At 44.7% G+C, this 26,117-nt stretch overlaps 1 protein-coding gene across 1 annotated transcript in view; it reads left to right on the top strand.

Moving 5' to 3' along the window:
- LOC126260059 (putative fatty acyl-CoA reductase CG5065) overlaps nt 1-26,117 on the top strand; it is a 468,918-nt gene that overhangs the window by 334,901 nt on the left and 107,900 nt on the right. Inside the window, exon 6 of the mRNA XM_049957250.1 lies at nt 4,335-4,542. Coding sequence (XP_049813207.1) covers nt 4,335-4,542 — 208 coding nt within the window. The remainder of the gene's footprint in view (nt 1-4,334; nt 4,543-26,117) is intronic.

Genomic DNA, 26,117 nt, shown 5'->3' with positions numbered 1-26,117 from the left:
TCGATATAGCGCGTTGCGTTTGGTCTGGCCGGACGTCACAAGGCATCCGTTCAAGTTGATCGTTGAATCCTTTACTCAGTTTTTTTTTTTATATTACAGAGAGCACGCAGCCCTCTGACCGAACACGCTGAGCTACCGTGCCGGCACCTCTCGGCTGCAGCCGCTTCATGGTAAATATGGCTACGCACAGATATATATTTGACAACCGAAATTATCTTGCGATTTTCTCAGTAACGCTTGAGAAGTACGCGCTATTGCTTACACATTTAGTTGTCCTCGTGGAGTGCTATGAGTGTACGAAGGTTACAGTAAATCCGCGTTCCAAGCGTCGTGGCCTCCCCTTTGTCAGCCTGCGACAGGTACAAAGAATGCGCCGACATGTCTGATCTCGCCCACGGCAGCGAGGACTCGTAAAGTGACCGGTGTGCTGGGTGAGCGCGACAGAACGGACGCCTCTGCGCTGCACGAGAGATGAAGATTCAAAATGATGAGTGTCGGCACCGGACGTACTAATGACATCCGAATTCCTACCACTCCAGTCATCCCTGGACGCCCTCCACGGCCGGGGCGTGGTGCACGCTGCCGTACACGCGCGCCCACGACTCCGGCTGCGGCTGGCGGACGTTTTCACAGACCTCTGAACGCCAGCACTGGCCGTGTACGAGGAGACGACCGCGCCGTGTGTGGGCGTCTGGGACACGAGTGCACGGCATGGGCGGGCGTTTCAGTGGTCTTCGCCATCCACCCAGCGGCCACCTGCTGCTGCCGACTGAGTTGTGGTTTAAGTGTCTTGCATTTAGTGCTTCTCAATACACCGCAGTGGACTCTGTCTTTACAGTGATATTTGCTTTTGTTTCTATTCTGTCATGCAGTAGGCCTTCCTGCTTCGGAATGTAGCGGAAAGAACCAATTTAGGAATTCTATAGTGCTTTAAAACCCCAACTACTACGCTGAATTCCTGACTGATAGCGATCTCTGACATCTAGCCATGGCAACTTATTGGTACAGACTGAATTGCGGTTTAAGTGCATGTCGTGTTTAGTGCTTCTTAATACACCACACTGAACTCTGTCTTGTGTAGGTATTTTTTGTTTCTGTTGCTACTATCCCCTCATGTGGTAGACCCTTTTCTCCGTCTTTCTTCATCCTGGTGTAGTGGAGAAAACCAGGCAACTTAGGAATTCTATAGCGCTTTAATAAAGAATTACACTAGCGCACCTGCAGTGGTTGGGAACTCTGTGAGTGTGACAGTATAAATTTACGTCGAAATTTGAAATTCTACCGATCGTATCATACATCACCGCTTCCAATTGTGACGTCAAATAATAATACGTTTGAATTATTTAATGAAATTTCCCGTCAAGAACATAACACTGTTGTGTATCCACGAAAACTACTCTGCACTGTCGATCTTTTTTTTATATTACGAGTGGTTTTAAACTGTGTGAAGCAGATTGTTTAACCGCTATCTTAACGATTTAATTAACATTTCCCGTGGCATGTCTTCTCCGGCAAACATTTCTGACATCTTCAAGATCTGATACTCCGCTTCAGCTTTAGTAACTCCTGAAGCACTTCGTGAGATGCAGCACAAGAAAGTGCATAAGGAAGAATGTGCAGCTTAGAGCCCATCGAGCAATGAAATATCCCATGCTAGTTCCTATGTCATCTGCAAAGCAGATACATCTCTCTCTCTCTCTCTCTCTTGAGTCAGCCTGCTACTAGCTTTGTGACAACGTCAATTTGTGTGTGTGAAATAGCTTTCCTGCCCCCTACATCATGACCATGTGACCGAGAATTAATACCAGCAGTATTTCTCGGTCTATTCCCAGGCAGACATTTACTTTGAAAAGAAGGCGTCTCTCACGTGTGCCGGTATCCAACAGATTGGTTCATCCATACAGAGCACTTGAGATGATAGTGGATGCCGACAGGAGTGTGTTTTTGTTTGGGGACTGTTGTGTGGCACGAGCAAGTTTTTCATACATGTTTAAGCAATTTGTGATGTTGTAATTACATGTTTCCCTATGTGATTGGAAAAAAGTGCCGCATTTGTTTAAATATTCCATACACGGCAATCGAATTTCCACCAAATTCTTTAAATTTATAAATAAAATATATTTCCTAAATTGTTTAAACAATATTCCATACACTGCAATCGATTCCCTCCAAAGGGCTGATCAATTGGGCCTTTTTCCCGCCAATTTTCAGGTGAGGCAGGGGAGGGGGATGGCTGGGAGTTTTCAGAGGGGGGATTTAATTAATTGATTGATTTAACTAATCAGTCAATCAAACTAATATCAAAAGTGTGCTTATGTCAGCGAGGGTAGTTCACAAAAGAATGGAGGATAATGGCTGGGTGAGGAGGAGGAGGAGGCAGATGGGTGGGGGAACAACAGGTTAAGGATGTGTCAGTAAAAACTACGGATTGTCCCCAGAGGGTCATAATCCTCTTAGCAGAACAGTTGTTTAACGACCTATCAATCAAAAGAGAATAATACACTACTGGCCATTAAAAATACTACACCAAGAAGAAATGAAGATGATAAACGGGTATTCATTGGACAAATATATTATACTAGAACTGACATGTGATTACATTTTCACGCAATTTGGGTGCACAGACCCTGAGAAATCAGTACCCCGAACAACCACCTCTGGCCGTAATAACGGCCTTGATACGCCTGGACATTGAGTGAAACGGAGCTTGCATGGTGTGTACAGGTACAGCTGCCCATGCAGCTTCAACACGATACCACAGTTCATCAAGAGTAGTGACTGGCGTATTGTGACAAGCCAGTTGCTCGGTCACCATTGACCAGACGTTTTCAATTGGTGAGAGATCTGGAGAATGTGCTGGCCAGGGCAGCAGTCGAACATTTTCTGTATCCAGAAAGGCCCGTACAGGACATGCAACATGCGGTCGTGCATTATCCTGCTGAAATGTAGGGTTTCGCAGGGATCGAATGAAGGGTAGAGCCACGGGTCGTAACACATCTGAAATGTAACGTCCACTGTTCAAAGTGCCGTCAATGCGAACAAGAGGTGACCGAGACGTGTAACCAATGGCACCCCATACCATCACGTCGGGTGATACGCCAGTATGGCGATGACGAATACACGCTGTGCGTTCATCGCGATGTCGCCAAACACGGATGCGACCATCATGATGCTGTAAACGGAACCTGGATTCAACCGAAAAAATGAGGTTTTGCCGTTCGTGCACCCAGGTTCGTCGTCGAGTACACGATCGCAGGCGCTCCTGTCTGTGATGCAGTGTCAAGGGTAACCGCAGCCACGGTCTCCGAGCTGATAGTCCATGCTGTTGCAAACGTCGTCGAACTGTTCGTGCAGATGGTTCTTGTCTTCGAAACGTCCTCATCTGTTGACTCAGGGATCGAGGTGTGGCTGCACGATCCGTTACAGCCATGCGGATAAGATGCCTGTCATCTCAACTGCTAGTGATACGATGCCGTTGGGATCCACCACGGCGTTCCGTATTACCCTGCTGAACCCACCGATTCCATATTCTGCTAACAGTCATTGGATCTCGACCAACGTGAGCGGCAATGTCGCGATACGATAAATCGCAATAGCGATAGGCTACAATCCAACATTTATCAAAGTCGGTATTGTGATGGTCCTGATTTCTCCTCCTTACACAAGGCATCACAATAACGTTTCACCAGGGAACGACAGTCAACTGCTGTTTGTGTAAGAGAAATCGGTTGGAAACTTCCCCCATGTCAGCACGTTGTAGATGTCGGCACCGGCACCAACCTTGTGAGAATGCTCTGAAAAGCTAATCATTTGCATATCACAGCGTCTTCTTCCTGTCGGTTAAATTTCGCGTCTGTAGCACGTCATCTTCGTGGTGTAGTAATTATAATGGCCAGTAGTGTAGGTTTGCCCCTGAATGTATACTTGGCCCAGAATGTAGGCAACCTGTAATGTGGGGCGATGTCCTTGTTGCCCCACTACTCCGGTACTCTGAGACTGGACTGTGGATGTCTTCCAGAAGTCAGTGATTCCATTAAGTGTTGATTTCCATGTGCACCCAGCTCGTATACAATTTGCAGTGTGACAAGTGTTGTCCTCGTGAGTTAGGTGTGCTCGTTGTACAGGGTGAAAGTGGTGGTGGTGGTTGTGCAGTGGCCGACGGTTCTAGGCGCTTCAGTCCGGGACAGCGCTGCTGCTGCCTCGGGTGTGGATGTGTGTGATGTCCTTAGCTTAGTTAGGTTTAAGTAGTTCTAAGTTCTAGCGGACTGATGACCTCAGAAGTCCCATAGTGCTGAGAGCCATTTGAACCAATTTGCTGTTGTTGGTTGCCGCAGTGACGCCGTCGTGGAAGGAGCCGGTGCCTGGCTGGGTGGACAGCCTGAACGGGCCGGTGGGGCTGCTGGCGGCGGCGGGCAAGGGCGTGCTGCGCAGCATGTACTGCCGCGGCGAGCTGCACGCCGAGGTCATGAGCGTCGACTTCGCCATCAACGGGCTCATCACGCTGGCGGCGCGCGAGGCCGCGCGCAGGGCCAAAGAGGGCAGGTGAGCAGAGCCGAGGCAAGGCAGCCGGCGGCGGCGCGGGGACACCCGGCACCGGGGGCTCACGCCTGCCGGCACTGCGGCGAAGCGGTGTGACGGTCCTCCCAAAACCTGGAGGGTGTATCTAGAGGCGACAAAGAAGCCCACGCCGAGATGGATATACGAGGTGCATTCAGGTTCTAAGGCCTCCGATTTTTTTTCTCCGGACTGGAAAGAGATAGAAACATGCACATTGTTTTAAAATGAGGCCGCGTTCATTGTCAATACGTCCCAGAGATGGCAGCACCGTACGGCAGATGGAATTTTACCTGCCAGCGGCGAGAATGAGAACTGTTTTAAATACTTAAAATGGCGACGTTTTCCTTACGTGAACAGCGTGCAATCATTCGTTTTCTGAATTTGCGTGGTGTGAAACCAATTGAAATTCATCGACAGTTGAAGGAGACATGTGGTGATGGAGTTATGGATGTGTCGAAAGTGCGTTCTTGGGTGCGATAGTTTAATGAAGGCAGAACATCGTGTGACAACAAACCGAAACAACCTCGGGCTCGCACAAGCCGGTCTGACGACACGATCGAGAAAGTGGAGAGAATTATTTTGGGGGATCGCCGAATGACTGTTGAACAGATCGCCCCCAGAGTTGGCATTTCTGTGGGTTCTGTGCACACAATCCTGCATGACGACCTGAAAATGCGAAAAGTGTCATCCAGGTGGGTGCCACGAATGCTGACGGACGACCACACGGATGCCCGTGTGGCATGTTGCCAAGCAATGTTGACGTGCAACGACAGCATGAATGGGACTTTCTTTTCGTCGGTTGTGACAATGGATGAGACGTGGATGCCATTTTTCAATCCAGAAACAAAGAGCCAGTCAGCTCAATGGAAGCACACAGATTCACCGCTACCAAAAAAATTTCGGGTAACCGCCGGTGCTGAAAAAATGCTGGTGTCCATGTTCTGGGACAGCGAGGGCGTAATCCTTACCCATTGCGTTCCAAAGGGCACTACGGTAACAGGTGCATCCCACGAAAATGTTTTGAAGAACAAATTCCTTCCTGCACTGCAACAAAAACGTCCGGGAAGGGCTGCGTGTGTGCTGTTTCCCCAAGACAACGCACCCGCACATCGAGCTAACGTTACGCAACAGTTTCTTCGTGATAACAACTTTGAAGATTCCTCATTCTCCCTACTCACCTGACCTGGCTCCTAGTGACTTTTGGCTTTTTCCAACAATGAAAGACACTCTCCGTGGCTGCACATTCACCAGCCGTGCTGCTATTGCCTCAGCAATTTTCCAGTGGTCAAAACAGACTCCTAAAGAAGCCTTCGCCGCTGCCATGGAATCATGGCGTCAGCGTTGTGAAAAATGTGTACGTCTGCAGGGCGATTACATCGAGAAGTAACGCCAGTTTCATCGATTTCGGGTGAGTAGTTGATTAGAAAAAAAATCGGAGGCTTTAGAACTTGAATGCACCTCGTACACGGGCACAACTGCGAATATCCGCTTGGTGGCTTAAGGCGTTTGTCAGTATTACCACTGGATTACTCGTACAATAGACGGTAATCATTACTATCGTTTTAAGTCACTATTATTATCCATAATAATAGTGACTTAAAACGATATTAATGATTACCGTCTATTGTATTCATTATAAAATGTAGACTGACAATTGGAAGGAAAGCGTTTCTGAAGAAGAGAAATTTGTTAACATCGAGTATAGATTGAAGTGTCAGGAAGTCGTTTCAGAAAGTATTTGTATGGAGTGTAGCCATGTATGGAAGTGAAACGTGGACGATAAATAGTTTAGACAAGAAGAGAATAGAAGCTTTCGAAATGTGGTGCTACAGAAGAATGCTGAAGATTAGATGGGTAGATCACATAACTACTGAGGAGGTGTTGAATAGGATTGGGGACAAGATACGTTTGTGGCACAACTTGACTAGAAGAAGGAATCGGTTCGTAGGACATTTTCTGAGGCATCAAGGGATCATGATCACCAATTTTGTATTGGAGGGCAGCGTGGAGCGTAAAAATCGTAGAGGGAGACCAAGAGATGAATACACCAAGCAGATTCAGAAGGATATAGGTTGCAGTAGGTACTGGGAGATGAAGAAGCTTGCGCAGGATAGAGTAGCATGGAGGGCTGCATCAAACCAGTCTCAGGGCTGAAGACCACAACAACAACAACAACATTATCATCCATTTGCGACAGAGGGCCGCTATATTTGTTGAAATCCTCAGTGCCCGGGACATCTTATAAACTGCATGGGGGACCTCCTTTTGTCCAGCGTAGTGCAGAAACTCGATGTGGCACGGGAACAGGAAGTCGTTGGAAGTGCCTTGCAGAAATATTGAGCCATGATGACTCTATAGCCGTCCATAATTGCGAAAGAATTGCCAGTGCAGGATTTTGTGCACGAACTGACCTCTCGACCATGTCCCACACATTTCATTTATTTATTTATTTACTCGTCAAGTTCTGTAGGACCAAATTGAAGAGCAAATCTCCGAGGTCATGGAACGTGTTAGTACATGAAATTACAAGATAAACATAATAACAGATAAAAATAAATGTTCATGAACATTAAAAAAATCAGTCCATAGGTTTAAATAAACGCTATCAGCAATACAATAAAAATCAGCTTAATTTTTCAAGGAACTCCACGACAGAATAGAAGGAGTGACTCATGAGGAAACTCTTCAGTTTCGATTTGAAACCGCGTGGATTACTGCTAAGATTTTTGAATTCGAGTGGCAGCTTATTGAAAATGGATGCAGCAGTATACTGCTCACCTTTTTGCACAAGAGTTAAGGAATTCCGATCCAAATGCGGGTTTGATTTCTGCCGAGTATTAATGTTCGATGCAATTCATGTTGTGTCATGTGGGTGGCCAAGTCATTCGCTTGAACTGTCCAGAATGCTCTTCAAACCAATCGTGAGCAACTGGAATCCCTCGTCCACAAAAATTCCATTCTTGTTTAGGAACATGAAGTCCATAAATGGCTGCAGATGGTCTCCCACTAGCCGTACACATCCAGTTCCAGTCAGTGATGTGTTCAGTTGGACCAGACGAGTGCAGCGCACACCGTTATGAAGGCAGCAGGAGCTCGCACAGTGCCTTGTTGACAACTTGGGACCACGGCTTCGAGGGGTAGGCCCCACACTCGAACCCTGCCATGAACTGAAATCGGGACTCATCTGACCACGCCACGGTTTTCCAGTCTTCTAGGATCCAATTGATACGCTCATGATCCCAGGAGAGCAGCTGCAATCAATGTCGTGCCGTTAGCAAAGCCACTCGAGTCGGTTGTGTGCTGCCGTAGCCCATTAAAAATTTCGCCGCACTGTCCTAACCAATATGTTGTCGTACATCCCACATTTATTTCTGCGGTTATTTCACGGACTGTGGCTTGTCTGTTAGCACCGACAACTCTATGCAAACGCCGCTGCCCTCAGTTGTTACGTGAGTGCCGTCGGTCACTGCGTTATACATGGTGAGTGGAAATGCCTGAAATTTCGTGTCTCGGCACATTCTTGACTTTGCAAATGTGGGAGTAATCAATTCCCTAGCGATTTCTGAGATCGAATGTCCAGTGCATCTAGGTCCAACTAGCGTACCGCATTCAAAGTCTGCTTAGTCTAGGACACATGGAGCCTTCGCTCCAAGTTATGACTCTTGATTGTGTTTCATGTACGATAAAATAAAACTAACGAATTTCTAAACATTTCTCTTAAAGATATTTACAAGTACACGTTTCAACGCCTGTTGTTGTTGTGGTCTTCAGTCCGCAGACTGGTTTGATGCAGCTCTCCATGCTACTCTATCCTGTGCAAGTTTCTTCATCTCCCAGTACCTAGTGCAGCCTACATCCTTCTGAATCTGCTTAGTGTATCCATTTCTTGGTCTCCCTCTACAATTTTCACACTCCACGCTGCCCTCCAATACTAAATTGGTGATCCCTTGATGCCTCAGAACGGGTCCTACCAACCGATCCCTTCTTCTAGTCAAGTTGTGCCACAAATTTCTCTTCTCCCCAATTCAGTACCTCCTCATTAGCTACGTCGTCTATCCATCTAATCTTCAGCATTCTTCTGTAGCACCACATTTCGAAAGCTTCTATTCTCTTCTTGTCTAAAGTATTTATCGTCCATGTTTCACTTCTATACATGGCTACACTCCATACAAATACTTTCAGAAATGACTGTTAGCATGAGTGACATAAAAGTAGATATCTTAGGTGTTGCGAAACAACTGTAATCACTTAAGAAAGGCAAGTCTTCCGGTCCAGATGGTATACCAATCAGCTTCCTTTCAGAGTATGCAGACACAATAGCACACTTCTTAGCAATCATATACGACAGCTCACTTGACGAAAGGTCTGTTCCTAAAGACTGGAAAGTAGCACAGGTCACACCAATATTCAAGAAGGGAATTGAAATAACCCATTTCATTACAGACCCAGATCACTGACCTCAATTTGCAGTAGGATTTTGGAGCATATACTGTACACGAACATTATGAATCACATTGAAGAAAATGACTTATTGATATATAACCAACACGGATTCAGAAAATATCGTTCTTGTGCAACACAGCTAGCTCTTTATTCCCATGAAGTAATGATTGCTATCGACAAGGGATCTCAGATCTATTCCATATTCCTAGATTTTCAGAAGGCTTTTGATACCGTTCCTCACAAGCAACTATTAATCAAATTGCGTGCATATGGAGTATCGTCTCAGTTGTGTGACTGGATTCGTGATTTCCTCTCAGAGAGGTCACAGTCCGTAGTGATAGACGGTCAATCATCGAGTAGAACAGAAGTGATATCTGGCGTTCCTCAAGGTAGAGTCATAGGCCCTATATTGTTCCTCATTTTCATAAATGATCTAGGTGATAATCTGAGCAGCCCCCTTACATTGTTTGCAGATGACGCTGTAATTTACCGTCTAGTAAAATCATCAGACGATCGATTCCAATTACAAAATGATCTAGAGAGAATTTCTGTATGGTGCGAAAAGTGGCAATTGGCACTAAACTAAGAAAAGTGCGAGATCGTCCACATGGGTACTAAAATAAATCTGATAAATTTTGGGTATACGATAAGTCGCACAAATTTAAGGGCTGTCAATTCGACTAAATATCTAGGAATTACAATTACGAGCAACTTAAATTGGAAAGACCACACAGTTAATATTATGGGGAAGGCGAAACAAAGACTGCGCTTTGTTGGCAGAACACTTAGAAGATGCGACAAACCCACTAAAGGGACAGCCTACATTACACTTGTGCGTCCTCTGCTGGAATACTGCTGCGCGGTATGGGATCCTTACCAGGTAGGATTGACGTAGGACATCGATAAAGTGCAAAGAAGGGCAGCTCGTTTCGTGTTATCGCGCAATAGGGGTGAGAGTGTCACTGATTGATACGCGAGTTGGGGTGGCAGTCACTGAAACAAAGGCGGTTTTATTTGCGGCGAGATCTGTTTACGAAATTTCAATCACCAACTTTTCCTTCCGAATGCGAAAATATTTTGCTGACACCTTCCTACGTAGGGATAAATGATCATCATAATAAAATAAGAGAAATCAGAGCTCGAATGGAAAGATTTAGGTGTTCCTTTTTCCTACGCGCCATTCGAGAGTGGAATGGTAGAGAAGTAGTATGAAAATGGTTCGATGAACCCTCTGCCAGGCACTTAACTGTGAATTGCAGAGTAAATATGTAGATGTAGATGATATATTTATTACCTAAATAACTCTAAAAACTAACTTTACTACTTAATAACTACAAATACAGTCGTGCTTTCATATTTTTTTGCTGCTTAATTGCTAAGGTGTATATAGATTCATGAGTAGTATTGTAACATATCGTTGCACAAATCACAGAATGACTCTTCTGGAGCCATACATTTTTTCTGACCTCTCAGCAGGCACACCTCTGTTGTGGTTGCACCTATGGTACAGCTACCTGTATCGCTGAGGTGTGCAAGCCACCCCTCCAACGGCAAGGTCCTTAGTTCACAGGGGAGGGGGAACTAATTGACCATTAAAGAAAGCCAGAAAAAACTAATCCAGGTTTTATAGATGTTCATGTTGAATTAAAAAACCCGAAACATTACACGCTTCCTAAGACATGTTATTCAATGATAGATGACTGTTAAAGGAAGATCAGTTAGGATCATAGATAATAAAACCATTAGCCAAGTGTCGAAAATATATGTTCACAAATTGCCAGTGTCCAATTCAGTTAGAGATGTGCCTCATATAGCTTTATGTGTATATGTGAGATAGTGGTGGGGGAAGAAGCTTACAGTGTCCAGATGACATCCAATGTAGTAGATCTTTAGCAATGATACTGTAGATGGGAACAGCGAATACCCAAAAACAGTATGCAAGGAAATATTGAAAACATGGAAAAATGAGTGTGAGAGGTTAATCTTAACCTCCAATAGAATGTAAAACAGGGACAGCTATGTAATAATTAATAGGTATATCTTAACCTCCAATAGAATGCAAAACAGGGAGAGCTATGTAACAATTAATATTGAGTTGGTAAAATTTGAATAATAATAATGCATTTGTGAGAATCAGTGCTGCAGAAACTGTAGGTTTATGACTGAAGTTACAGTATTCATACGATGGGTACTCCCAACAAGTTGTTCTTACAGCGATTGTGAAATTCAGTGAATACGTAATTATGAGGGCGTGCTGAAAAGTGATGCCTTAGAATTTTTAATGTGAAAACTCTTAAAGCTTTTTAAATAAAACAAAGTTCTTAACATTCTACATCTTTATTCTTCATGTCTACATACTTGCAATCGTCTGCCACTAGAGAGCTACGAATTGTAGTTTATAACATGGCAGTGTGCTCCCTGCCGCCGTTGGATAAGCAGCTGCAGCAGCAAGTCGTATACTCCTAGCTCACTCATTTGTTACATAGTTTAATTCTTAATTTCTTTGCGTGTTTTTGGTACTTGCATTGTTTAATTCATAAATTTCGGGCGTATTATAGTATTTGAGAGTTGTAGCATCGCGTTTTAGTACCTGAACAGTGTAAAATCGCGTAGTCTCCTTCCGCCGCCGAGCAGTGTGTCAGCAGTGCGCAAGTAGCAGCATTACTGCATTTACTAGGCAATCTCGTATTTTAATAACCGTTTAAATTTTGTCGATTTGTTTGCGCTCTCTGTAGATTAGTTCAGACGTTCTTTGCACAACAGTTTTTTAGCATGGATAGGGACTGCAACTGCTGTGTTCGGATGCAGGCTGAGTTGGCATCCCTTCGCTCCCAGCTTCAGGCAGTGTTGGCTTCGGTCACACAGCTTGAGGCTGTTGCCAATGGGCATCACTGTGGGGGTCCGGATGGGGGTTTGTCGGGGACGGCCAGCTCGTCCCACGCAACCCCCGATCGGACTAAGACTGTGGTTGCCCGGGATACTGCCCGCATTGAGGCTGATCCCTCACCTGTGGTAGAGTGGGAGGTCGTCTCAAGGTGTGGCAGGGGGCGAAAGACATTCCGGAGGGCTGAACGGAAGGCCTCTCCAGTTTGTCTGACGAACCGGTTTCAGGCTCTGTCTCAGGCTGATACTGATCTTCGGCCTGACATGGCTGCTTGTCCTGTTCCAGAGGTTGCCCCTCAGTCTGCAAGATCCGGGCGGTTGCAGAAGGTGGGCTTACTGGTAGTTGGGAGCTCCAACGTCAGGCGCGTAATGGGGCCCCTTAGGGAAATGGCAGCAAGAGAGGGGAAGAAAACCAATGTGCACTCCGTGTGCATACAGGGGGGAGTCATTCCAGATGTGGAAAGGGTCCTTCCGGATGCCATGAAGGGTACAGGGTGCACCCATCTGCAGGTGGTCGCTCATGTCTGCACCAATGATGTGTGTCGCTAGGGATCGGAGGAAATCCTCTCTGGCATCCGGCGGCTATCTGATTTGGTGAAGACTGCCAGTCTCACTAGCGGGATGAAAGCAGAGCTCACCATCTCCAGCATCGTCCACAGGACTGACTGCGGACCTTTGGTACAGAGCCGAGTGGAGGGTCTGAATCAGAGGCTGAGACGGTTCTGCGACCGTGTGGGCTGCAGATTCCTCGACTTGCGCCATAGGGTGGTGGGGTTTCGGGTTCCGCTGGATAGGTCAGGAGTCCACTACACGCAGCAAGCGGCTACACGGGTAGCAGGGGTTGTGTGGCGTGGGCTGGGCGGTTTTTTAGGTTAGATGGCCTTGGGCAAGTACGGAAAGGGCAACAGCCTCAATGGGTGCGGGGCAAAGTCAGGACATGCGGGGACCAAGCAGCAATCGGTATTGTAATTGTCAACGGTCGAAGCTGCGTTGGTAAAGTACCGGAACTTCAAGCGCTGATAGAAAGCACCGAAGCTGAAATCGTTATAGGTACAGAAAGCTGGCTGAAGCCAGAGATAAATTCTGCCGAAATTTTTACAAATGTACAGACGGTGTTTAGAAAGGGTAGATTGCATGCAACCGGTGGTGGAGTGTTCGTCGCTGTTAGTAGTAGTTTATCCTGTAGTGAAGTAGAAGTGGATAGTTCCTGTGAATTATTATGGGTGGAGGTTACACTCAACAACCGAGCTGGGTTAATAATTGGCTCCTTTTACCGACCTCCCGACTCAGCAGCGTTAGTGGCAGAACTACTGAGAGAAAATTTGGAATACATTTCACATAAATTTCCTCAGCATGTTATAGTCTTAGGTGGAGATTTCAATTTGCCAGGTATAGACTGGGACACTCAGATGTTTAGGACGGGTGGTAGGGACAGAGCATCGAGTGACACTATACTGAGTGCACTATCTGAAAATTACCTCGAGCAGTTAAACAGAGAAACGACTCGTGGAGATAGCATCTTGGACCTACTGATAACAAACAGACCCGAACTTTTCGACTCTGTAAGTGCAGAACAGGGAATCAGTGATCATAAGGCCGTTGCAGCATCCCTGAATATGGAAGTTAATAGGAATATAAAAAAGGGAGGAAGGTTTATCTGTTTAGCAAGAGTAATAGAAGGCAGATTTCAGACTACCTAACAGATCAAAACGAAAATTTCTGTTCCGACACTGACAATGTTGAGTGTTTATGGAGAAAGTTCAAGGCAATCGTAAAATGCGTTTTAGACAGGTACGTGCCGAGTAAAACTGTGAGGGACGGGAAAAACCCACCGTGGTACAACAACAAAGTTAGGAAACTACTGCGAAAGCAAAGAGAGCTTCACTCCAAGTTTAAACGCAGCCAAAACCTCTCAGACAAACAGAAGCTAAACGATGTCAAAGTTAGCGTAAGGAGGGCTATGCGTGAAGCATTCAGTGAATTCGAAAGTAAAATTCTATGTACCGACTTGACAGAAAATCCTAGGAAGTTCTGGTCTTACGTTAAATCAGTAAGTGGCTCGAAACAGCATATCCAGACACTCCGGGATGATGATGGCATTGAAACAGAGGATGACACGCGTAAAGCTGAAATACTAAACACCTTTTTCCAAAGCTGTTTCACAGAGGAAGACCGCACTGCAGTTCCTTCTCTAAATCCTCGCACAAACGAAAAAATGGCTGACATCGAAATAAGCGTCCAAGGAATAGAAAAGCAACTGGAATCACTCAACAGAGGAAAGTCCACTGAACCGGACGGGATACCAATTCGATTCTAAACAGAGTACGCGAAAGAACTTGCCCCCCTTCTAACAGCCGTGTACCGCAAGTCTCTAGAGGAACGGAGGGTTCCAAATGATTGGAAAAGAGCACAGGTAGTCCCAGTCTTCAAGAAGGGTCGTCGAGCAGATGCGCAAAACTATAGACCTATATCTCTGACGTCGATCTGTTGTAGAATTTTAGAACATGTTTTTTGCTCGAGTATCATGTCGTTTTTGGAAACCCAGAATCGACTATGTAGGAATCAACATGGATTTCGGAAACAGCGATCGTGTGAGACCCAACTCGCGTTATTTGTTCATGAGACCCAGAAAATATTAGATACAGGCTCCCAGGTAGATGCGATTTTTCTTGACTTCCGGAAGGCGTTCGATACAGTTCCGCACTGTCGCCTGATAAACAAAGTAAGAGCCTACGGAATATCAGACCAGCTGTGTGGCTGGATTGAAGAGTTTTTAGCAAACAGAACACAGCATGTTGTTATCAATGGAGAAACGTCTACAGACGTTTAAGTAACCTCTGGCGTGCCACAGGGGAGTGTTATGGGACCATTGCTTTTCACAATATATATAAATGACCTGGTAGATAGTGTCGGAAGTTCCATGCGGCTTTTCGCGGATGATGCTGTAGTATACAGAGAAGTTGCAGCATTAGAAAATTGTAGCGAAATGCAGGAAGATCTGCAGCGGATAGGCACTTGGTGCAGGGAGTGGCAACTGTCCCTTAACATAGACAAATGTAATGTATTGCGATTACATAGAAAGAAGGATCCGTTATTGTATGATTATATGATAGCGGAACAAACACTGGTAGCAGTTACTTCTGTAAAATATCTGGGAGTATGCGTGCGGAACGATTTGAAGTGGAATGATCATATAAAATTAATTGTTGGTAAGGCGGGTACCAGGTTGAGATTCATTGGGAGAGTGCTTAGAAAATGTAGTCCATCAACAAAGGAGGTGGCTTACAAAACACTCGTTCAACCTATACTTGAGTATTGCTCATCAGTGTGGGATCCGTACCAGATCGGGTTGACGGAGGAGATAGAGAAGATCCAAAGAAGAGCGGCGCGTTTCGTCACAGGGTTATTTGGTAACCGTGATAGCGTTACGGAGATGTTTAATAAACTCATGTGGCAGACTCTGCAAGAGAGGCGCTCTGCATCGCGGTGTAGCTTGCTCGCCAGGTTTCCAGAGGGTGCGTTTCTGGATGAGGTATCGAATATATTGCTTCCCCCTACTTATACCTCCCGAGGAGATCACGAATGTAAAATTAGAGAGATTCGAGCGCGCACGGAGGCTTTCAGACAGTCGTTCTTCCCGCGAACCATACGCGACTGGAACAGGTAAAGGAGGTAATGACAGTGGCACGTAAAGTGCCCTCCGCCACACACCGTTGGGTGGCTTGCGGAGTATAAATGTAGATGTAGATGTAGATGTAACTACGTTACTGCGGCAGAAACAGCGTTCTGTAACTGAGTTTCGAATTCGAAGATTTCTTTCACACATAGAGCACTCTTTCCTTCTGCTTGACGTTGCTAGACTACACAGGAGCGTTGCGACACCCGCAACAATCTTACGCCTTGGGTTTAGTGTCATCGATAATCCCCACTGCAATCCAGATTTGGCCTCATACGATTTTCATCTGTTTCGAAAACTTAAAGAACACCTTCGAGGGCTTAACTCCGATAGTGATGAAACGATGCAAGCAGAGGTGAGGTTATGGCTCCGCCAACAAAGTCAAACATTCTACAATGACGGTATCAACAAACTGGTCTCCGCTGGAGAAATGCGTTCATCGGCACGATGACTAAGTTGAGAAATAAATATGTATAAATGAATACTAAAGATGTAGAATGTTAATGGGGTTCGTTTTATTTACAAAGTTTTAAGAGTTTTCACATAAAAAGTTCGGAAGCATTAGTTTTCAGCACACCCTCGTAAATTTAATCAACTTTCAGCTGGTTCTCGTTCTAAAAAACTATTTTTGGTCTTCAGTGTTAAAACGAAATTGCTTTAGCAAGAAATTCTTTAACACAAAGTATTTATATTCATAGTTCAGCTGTGCCAAAGCAGATTTCTTGTTGTGAGCAGCACGGAGGACACCACGAAAAGATGTTAGCATGTAAGAGGTAACAAGAGGAAAGAAGACATCTTTCTCGGAAAGTTCATAATTCGCGGCTGTGAGAAACCGCACTAAAAGAATTACATTGATCGATGGTGAATTGAATACGCCAAGAATAAGTTGTGACATAGGAAAAAAATGGTGTGCGGTGACTAATAAACAGCTTAATGTGGTATAACTGACTTCTGTAAAAGTTAAAACAATGTTACAAGCCAATATGAATTGTTAGGTTTGATTTTTAGTGATGCACCAGGGAGAATTATCTTGACGAGGTAACAGAAGGTACTGGTCATGATAAAGTTGAGCTGGCAGCCTAAAGTTTCTCTTAGAGCACTTCTCAACTGTGTATGACTGCAGTTTTAGTGGGAGTAAACAAGGAACTTGAAGAAAGGTTCAGTGAATGATTAGAATTCGTCACTATCTATTTAGCCACATTAAAAATAGCATTCTTGCAAAGAAGTCATGGAAGTTGCAAGGAAAATTTTGAACAACAGGGAAATGATATCATTCAAGGGGCCCACGAGCGTTGCTTGAGGATGCTACTGATTTCTCTACTGAGATGGAAGTTTAATTTCTCAAATACCAGTACAAACAGGGTAAAAGCAGGAAAATAAAAAAGCATTTCTTCCAGTACATAACAGTATCGGAAAAAGCTTTTATGACCAAAAGGCGGAGGTCACTGATACAAAGAAACCCAAGGTGGGGATGCTGATAAACATAGAAGTAACTGCATGACAGTTCGCTAGCTTTTGAACCAATTATTGATGGTGATAATCACAGCCAGAGTAAGAATACCGTAAAAACACTACAGAACTGCTGTCTCCAATTTTTAGAAGAGAGCTAGGTGTGAAAAACATTTTGGAAGGAGCTATCGTAGACGTAGCCCTACTTACTTGGTGGTGTATGCTTCAGAGTATTTGAGAGAAGTGATCGAAGGCGACAAGCTGTTTTAAAAATACAGGGTGTTTCAAAATGAACATACCAGTTTCAAGGCGTTGTAGCATTTATTACGTTCAACTTACAGTTGTAAATAATACACCAAATGAAAGAGCATCTCAAACATTTTTGTTTGTATACCTGTCCGCAATGGGAAGGACATGGAATGACAAAGAGTGAAGGGAAAAAGTGTTGAGCGAGTGCGAGTCTTTCACACTTAGCTCCAAGAACTATCCCTGAGAAAAGTTTACGGGCATTTCTTTTTCGGTGAATCAACTGTAACTGTTGTTTCTTATCTTGATGTACTACAGCTATAGTCCGTGCCTCAATGGGAAGAAGTTGAACAGCACAGCTTTATCCTCACTGGCGTAACTCAGTACGCGACTGGTTAATCGACGCTGTATCCAGCCGGTGGATTGGGCGCAAGGGGCCGGTTACACAGCGTTCTATGCATCACCTCCACGTTCACACACGATCTGACGCGATCATGTGTATGCGCCTCCGACGCCAGCTGATCTATCCGACTTTAGAAACAGTGTTATTGTAACAGTTACTCCTGACACATTGATCAAGGTTTCGGAACAACTCGCCTATCGACTCGACGTGTGATCGGTGTTCACACTGAATAATTGTAAGAAAAACTGTTTGTGTTTCTGTTTCATTTGGTGTATTATTTATAATTGTAGGGTGAATGTAATACGTGCTACCAAGCCTTAAAACCAGTATATTAATTTTGAAACACCCTGTATATTCCGCTGTCTTGCTTGAAGAGTGGAGTAAGTCGGTTGTTCGAGTTCTGATCCATTGAAGAGTGCAGTTCTTTTTGGCCATAGCAGCTGATGTGGTAGTGCGGTAGAGGCCGTCCCAACTGGGAATATTTTGGAGAATATTCTTGGCTGTCTTTCCCTTAAATAAAGAGAAACTTCCAGGAAACATTGCAGGTAGGGGACTGGGGCTGATTTGAATTTATTTGACACAATTCATCCAGCGATAAATATAAACGCTCAGTGTGTGTAAAGTCGATGACATGCTCCAAATGTACAGTGTACCTACAGTGCGGTACTCACCGTGACAAGGATGAGAAAAATAAAGGAATTTGTAATCTGCAGGCCTGTGTGACCGAGCGATTCTAGGCGCTACAGTCTGGAACCGCGCGACCGCTACGGTCGCAGGTTCGAAGCCTGCCTCGGGCATGGATGTGTGTGATGTCCTTAGGTTAGTGAGGTTTAAGTAGTTCTAAGTTCTAGGGGACTGATGACCTCAGAAGTTACGTCCCATAGTGCTCAGAGCCATTTGAACCTTAACGGAAAGCCTAGTAAAATTGGCTATGAGCGCAACGTGGAAAGTGCTGCCATCTGACGCCACCTTGATGTTGTAGAGAGCGCGCTGGCTGTGGTGCCCACGCTAGAACAAGTGAAGAAAAGTGCCGGTAGATGGCAGGACAGGAGGCAACGGCTGAGCAGCATCGTATTCCTCTCTTATGCAAGGTCTTGTGGCCCGCCCACAGCGAGAAATTCTGCAGTGCACTTAGTCGCAAGAAATATCTGCTAGTCTCCTAGGATCGTTACAGTATTCGGAAAATGTACCTGTCTTGTATTGTTCCAGAAATAGTAAAGACATTGCAATTCCGATATTCGGAAATATTAAGTTTCTATAATGTGTTGAGATATAAACAACGCCTGCTACGAAACAAGCTTTACTCGGGGATTCAGTATGTATGCTGTAAACATCTTTCAATTTTGTAAAACGCAATTATTGCAGTAGTTTTGTTTACACACCTGTTGGCATAAGTTTTGTCGTCAAATATTTTTCTTTCCGTTGTTGACTCTAAACTTCAAAGTACTGCGACCTTTTTAGTGAAAAATGTGTTCGTGTTTCTGGCTCTGAGCACTATGGGACTCACCGTTCGTGTTTCATTTTTAATCGGTTACATTTGCGGATAACGTATAGGAAGAAGATTACTCATACGTCTCTTTGCGGCTGTAATTAGTCTAATCTCATCTTCGCAATCAATTCAGTCCTCAGTCAAACAAACCTAAGAAGAATCAGCGAAACAATGCACACGTCAGAGCTCAAAAAGGCGAATATGTTCCTCTTTACAAGACTGACAGAAAAGTGGCGAACTGGCTGTTTCGATCCTCATCCGCCTTTTTCACCAGAACTTTTGGCATGCGAACATATTCGTGATCTTTTAACACACAATAATCTAAATCAATTTACCCAGTCTCTATTTGCAGTTAAAAAGCATTCATATTCAGCATCTCCCTCTTACTGCTACCTTCTATATACCGTCTCTCTCCCACTGTTTTCTTTTTCTCCCATTGACTTACATATATCCTACATCCACTGTCTCCTCTCTCACTTACACCGTTTACTTTTGCTTTCTTTCCTACTGCGACTGTCTTTATCATAACTCGACAGCTCAAAAAATTCTGGGGATGGCTAACTTAATTTTTTCCTTTTACGTAAGAGTTGAAAACTTCGGTGCAAAATGCGCCTTCCCCTATACCCACGTGTTAAGAGTTGCTAGTCTGGGAGGTTCCAAACTCCCAAGCCTGAGAATGGTCTCATCATTGTTTTTCATTTCCACTCTATCCTCTCTCATTTGCTCCCACTGCTTCTGTCTCCAACCATCTCTCTTTCTGTTTTACTGCCACTGTCTCTCATTCACCATCAATACTCCCTCTCTCTCTTTGGCTCCCACTGCTATTGTGTCACCCATCTCTATCTCTTTCATTGCCACATTGTCTCTCGCACCCTCATTGTCTTCTCTCTCTTTCCCTCCCATTGGCCTTATCCTCTCTCTTCCACCACCACAATCTCTCTGCTACTCTCTTTCAGTATAGAAAAGTGCAAATATATTCGCATGTCTAAATTTATGCCGAGGAAGGTGCAATGAGGGCTTAGGCAGATGGTTCCCCACTTTTCGCTCTGAGTCTTCTAAAGAAGAGCGTATTCGCGTTTTCTATGCTCAGACAGGAGCACTTTTCCCCCTGGTTCCCTTCTTCTCCCTATTACAGCATGGTGTGCTGTTTATATAAAACTAAAAAAAAGGGAAATGTCGTGTGACTAGGGCCTCCCATCGGGTAGACCGTTCGCCGGGTGCAAGTCTTTCGATTTGATGCCGCTTCGGCGACTTGCGCGACGATGGGGATGAAATGATGATGACTGGGACAACACAACACCCAGTTCCTGAGTGGAGAAAATCTCCGACCCAGCCGGGAATCGAACCCAGGCCCTTAGGACTGACTTTCTGTAGCGCTGAACACTCAGCTACCGGTGGTGGACTATATTAAACTAATTCTGAAGTTCAATATAGTTTCGTCATCAATTTATTTGCTTTGACAAAAAATGTAAACAACAAATAAGTTTAACAAAAATGACATTAACGAAAAACTGTTTCCTTTACATTTTTTTCTGAATACTTTGCTCATTGATAGCAATTTATCTTGTTGCTGTTGTGGTCTTCAGTCCTGAGACTGGTTTGCTGCAGCTCTCCATGCTACTCTATCCTGTGCAAGCTTCTTCATCTCACAGTACCTACTCCAACCTACATCCTTCTGAATCTGCTTAGTGTATTGATCTCTTGGTCTCCCTCTACAATTTGTACCCTCCACGCTGCCCTCCAATGCTAAATTTGTGATCCCCTGATGCCTCAGAACATGCCATACCAACCGGTCTCTTCTTCTTGTCAAGTTGGGCCACAAACTCCTCTTCTCCCCAATTCTATTCAATACTTCATCATCAGTTATGTGATCTACCCATCTAATCTTCAGCATTCTTCTGTAGCACCACATTTCGAAAGCTTCTATTCTCTTGTTGTCCGAACTATTTATCGTCCATGTTTCACTTCCATACATGGCTGCACTTCATACAAATACTTTCAGAAAAGACTTCCTGACACTTAAATCAATACCCGATGTTAACAAACTTCTCTTCCTCAGAAATACTTTCCTACAGTCTACATTTTATATCCTCTCTACTTCGACCATCCGGTTCTAGGCGCTCAGTCCGGGACCGCGCGACTGCTACGGTCGCAGGTTCGAATCCTGCCTCGGGCATGGATGTGTGTGATGTCCTTAGGGTAGTTAGGTTTAAGTAGTTCTAAGTTCTAGGGGACTGATGACCACAGCTGTTAAGTCTCATAGTGCTCAGAGCCATTTGAACTTCGACCATCATCAGTTATTTTTCTCCCCAAATAGCAAAACTCCTTTACTACTTTAAGTGTCTCATTTCCTAATCTAATTCCCTCAGCATCACCCTACTTAATTCGACTACATTCCATTATCCTCGTTTTGCTTTTGTTGATGTTCATCTTGTATCCTCCTTTCAAGACACTGTCCATTCCGTTCAACTGCTCTTCGAAGTCCTTTGCTGTCTCTGACAAAATTACAATGTCATCGGCGAACCTCAAAGTTTTAATTTCTTCTCCATGGATTTTAATACCTACTCCGAATTTCTCTTTTGTTTCCTTCTCTGCTTTCTCAATATTCAGATTGAATAACATCGGGGAGAGGCTACAACCCTGTCTCACTCCCTTCCCAATCACTGCTTCCCTTTCATGCCCCTCTACTCATATAATTGCCATCTGGTTTCTGCACGAATTGTAAATAGCCTTTCGCTCCATGTATTTTAACCATGCCACCTTTAGAATTTGAAAGAGAGTTTTCCAGTCACCATTGTCAAAGCTTTCTCTAAGCCTACAAATGCTAGAAACGTAGGTTTGCCATTCCTTAATCTTTCTTTTAAGATAAGCCATAATGTCAGTATTGCCTCACGTGTTCCAACATTTCTACGGAATCCAAACTGATCTTCCCCGAGGTCGGCTTCTACCAGTTTTTCCATTCGTCTGTAAAGAATTCGCGTTAGTATTTTGCAGCTGTGTCTTATTACTGATATTTTCACATCTGTCAACACCTGCTTTCTTTGGGATTGGAATTATTGTATTCTTCTTGAAGTCTGAGGGTATTTCGCCTGTCTTATACATCTTGCTTACGAGATGGTAGAGCTTTGTCAAGACTGACTCTCCCAAGGCCGTCAGTAGTTCTAATGGAATGTTGTCTACTCCCGGGGCCTTGTTTCGACTCAGGTCTTTCAGTGCTCTGTCAAACTCTTCACGCAGTATCGTATCTCCCATTTCATCTTCATCTACGTCCTCTTCCATTTCCATAATATTGTCCTCAAGTACATCACCCTTGTATAGACCCTCTATACATTCCTTCCACCTTTCTGCTTTCCCTTCTTTGGTTAGAACTGGGTTTCCATCTGAGCTCTTGATATTCATACAAGTGATTCTTTTCCCTCCAAAGGTCTCTTTAATTTTCCTGTAGGCAGTATCTGTCTTGCCCCTAGTGAGATGAGCCTCTACATCCTTACATTTGTCCTCTAGCCATCCATGCTTAGCCATTTTGCACTTCCTGTCGATCTCATTTTGGAGACGTTTGTATTCCTTTTTGCCTGCTTCATTTACTGCATTTTTATAGTTTTTCCTTTCATCAATTAAATTCGATATTTCTTCTGTTACCCAAAGATTTCTACTAGCCCTCGTCTCTTTTTACCTACTTGGTCCTCTGCTGCCCTCACTATTTCATCCCTCATAGCTACCCATTCTTCTTCTACTGTATTCCTTTCCCCCATTCCTGTCAATTGTTCCCTTATGCTCTCCCTGGACCTCTGTACAACCTCTGGTTTAGTCAGTTTATCCAGGTCCCATCTCCTAAAATTCCCACCGTTTTGCAGTTTCTTCAGTTTTAATCTACAGCTCATAACCAATAGATTGTGGTCAGAGTCCACATCTGCCCCAGGAAATGTCTTACAATTTAAAACCTGTTTCCTAAATCTCTGTCTTACCATTATATAATCTATCTGTTACCTTCTAGTATTTACCTTAAAAGACTAAAAATGTTATTAGAAATATTTTACAGAATTTGCAATTTTTTCCAGTTTTACATTATTTTTGGTAGTTATTTTAACTATTTTGCATGCACGTGAAGACCATTTTTTAGCCCATTTCTTGTCACTGCGGAACCACTTGTGGCATATCCGCACAGGCGTGAAATGCCCATTATGCAGAGACAGAGCGTCATAAATGTTTGATTGGTGAAAAATTGCTAACTACGAGCGTAGTTTGGTGTCATCAGTATTGATGCGATGACCGTAGAACCTTCTCATGTGTTCACTACGTCATTTAAAACTACATTTACGCTTCATGCCGGATATTACTTGCATAAGTACGGTAACTCTGAAATTCCGAATCTCCGTAACGGATAACGATATCGAAAAAAAGTTTCAAGGTTCCCCAAGAAGATCATGTTAAGAACTTATGGTAAGAATTTCTATAGGTTGCCATGAAAGGAAATTATTGATGTGACCATCCCCACAATTGGTACTTTTTGTACCCAAAAATCAATATTTTTGGTGGTTTTATAGGCCGCGTGAGCTCCACCCTAGACCACAACTAATGCGAAAGAGCCAACCTACACTCCTGGAAATTGAAATAAGAACACCGTGAATTCATTGTCCCAGGAAGGGGAAACTTTATTGACACATTACTGGGGTCAGATACATCACATGATCACACTGACAGAACCACAGGCACATAGACACAGGCAACAGAGCATGCACAATGTCGGCACTAGTACAGTGTATATCCACCTTTCGCAGCAATGCAGGCTGCTATTCTCCCATGGAGACGATCGTAGAGATGCTGGATGTAGTCCTGTGGAACGGCTTGCCATGCCATTTCCACCTGGCGCCTCAGTTGGACCAGCGTTCGTGCTGGACGTGCAGACCGCGTGAGACGACGCTTCATCCAGTCCCAAACATGCTCAATGGGGGACAGATCCGGAGATCTTGCTGGCCAGGGTAGTTGACTTACACCTTCTAGAGCACGTTGGGTGGCACGGGATACATGCGGACGTGCATTGTCCTGTTGGAACAGCAAGTTCCCTTGCCGGTCTAGGAATGGTAGAACGATGGGTTCAATGATGGTTTGGATGTACCGTGCACTATTCAGTGTCCCCTCGACGATCACCAGTGGTGTACGGCCAGTGTAGGAGATCGCTCCCCACACCATGATGCCGGGTGTTGGCCCTGTGTGCCTCGGTCGTATGCAGTCCTGATTGTGGCGCTCACCTGCACGGCGCCAAACACGCATACGACCATCATTGGCACCAAGGCAGAAGCGACTCTCATCGCTGAAGACGACACGTCTCCATTCGTCCCTCCATTCACGCCTGTCGCGACACCACTGGAGGCGGGCTGCACGATGTTGGGGCGTGAGCGGAAGACGGCCTAACGGTGTGCGGGACCGTAGCCCAGCTTCATGGAGATGGTTGCGAATGGTCCTCGCCGATACCCCAGGAGCAACAGTGTCCCTAATTTGCTGGGAAGTGGCGGTGCGGTCCCCTACGGCACTGCGTAGGATCCTACGGTCTTGGCGTGCATCCGTGCGTCGCTGCGGTCCGGTCCCAGGTCGACGGGCACGTGCACCTTCCGCCGACCACTGGCGACAACATCGATGTACTGTGGAGACCTCACGCCCCACGTGTTGAGCAATTCGGCGGTACGTCCACCCGGCCTCCCGCATGCCCACTATACGCCCTCGCTCAAAGTCCGTCAACTGCACATACGGTTCACGTCCACGCTGTCGCGGCATGCTACCAGTGTTAAAGACTGCGATGGAGCTCCGTATGCCACGGCAAACTGGCTGACACTGATGGCGGCGGTGCACAAATGCTGCGCAGCTAGCGCCATTCGACGGCCAACACCGCGGTTCCTGGTGTGTCCGCTGTGCCGTGCGTGTGATCATTGCTTGTACAGCCCTCTCGCAGTGTCCGGAGCAAGTATGGTGGGTCTGACACACCGGTGTCAATGTGTTCTTTTTTCCATTTCCAGGAGTGTATTTTCTCAACTTGCCTGGGCTGGAGGAAGTACGTAGTGTTTAAATTTTGACCCTCTACTCTAAGATAGCTATAGCAACCGCGTTCTTCCGATATATACTCAAATTGTCGCTAGGCCAGCGGCTACCCAAAACACTTGACCACTTATCTCTGAGATCAACAGAGCCGCAGATACGGCCACCCTCAAAAATCGCATTTTCGCCCCCTGTTTTTGGAACAGATTGCAAGGACCGATTACGCAGCGGTTCTTTAGATCTGTCTGATGTGGCCTGCTGTCCAACGAGACGAGGACCCCACCCAAAAGCAGTATTTCATTATGAATCGTACGGTTTTTTCATAAGCTCTCTCTATCGTAGGGAAACCGTTATTCCTCTGTCTTCTTCCGCTGAACGAGGCCTGACTGCTTACTTTACCACCAGTTGTAATACCACAGACTGTTTAGATGATTTCTGTTGTAATAACCTGAAACTACTCAGTTTACAGGTTACATATTCTTGATTCGTTAGTGTGTATAACGATCACTTATTAGTACTTGTTACTAATATTTCTATTAATTAAAACTTTTATTAACCAAGAAAACTAAATAATTTATTCATTTACTTCGTTCATTTTACTGGTGACACATAAGCAAACGTGATTGCCTGGAATACTACACATTCTCCTAATTTTTACCTAAAAACTCGTCTGTAGAATTCAGTAAGTATTCCAGAAAAAATAATTATAGTTTGTACATAAGATTTCCTTTGTCACCTGCCAGACATTTTACACTATTGGATAACTGAGCTAATGTTTTTGTTGTCACGTACTACCCAATTTCGAACTTCAGAGACTTAAGTGATATAAAATAAACGTGTCTGTTTCTTCTAATTTTGTTGCTATAGACACTGCTATTCTTTTTAAATGTCCTCCGTTAATGTGACACGTTTGTTTTGTTACAATATTTCGCTTCTTCAAT

The sequence above is a fragment of the Schistocerca nitens genome, chromosome 5 (genome assembly GCF_023898315.1).
Source record: "Schistocerca nitens isolate TAMUIC-IGC-003100 chromosome 5, iqSchNite1.1, whole genome shotgun sequence".
Lineage (NCBI taxonomy): Eukaryota > Metazoa > Arthropoda > Insecta > Orthoptera > Acrididae > Schistocerca > Schistocerca nitens.
This window is presented reverse-complemented; position numbering and strand designations above follow the sequence as displayed.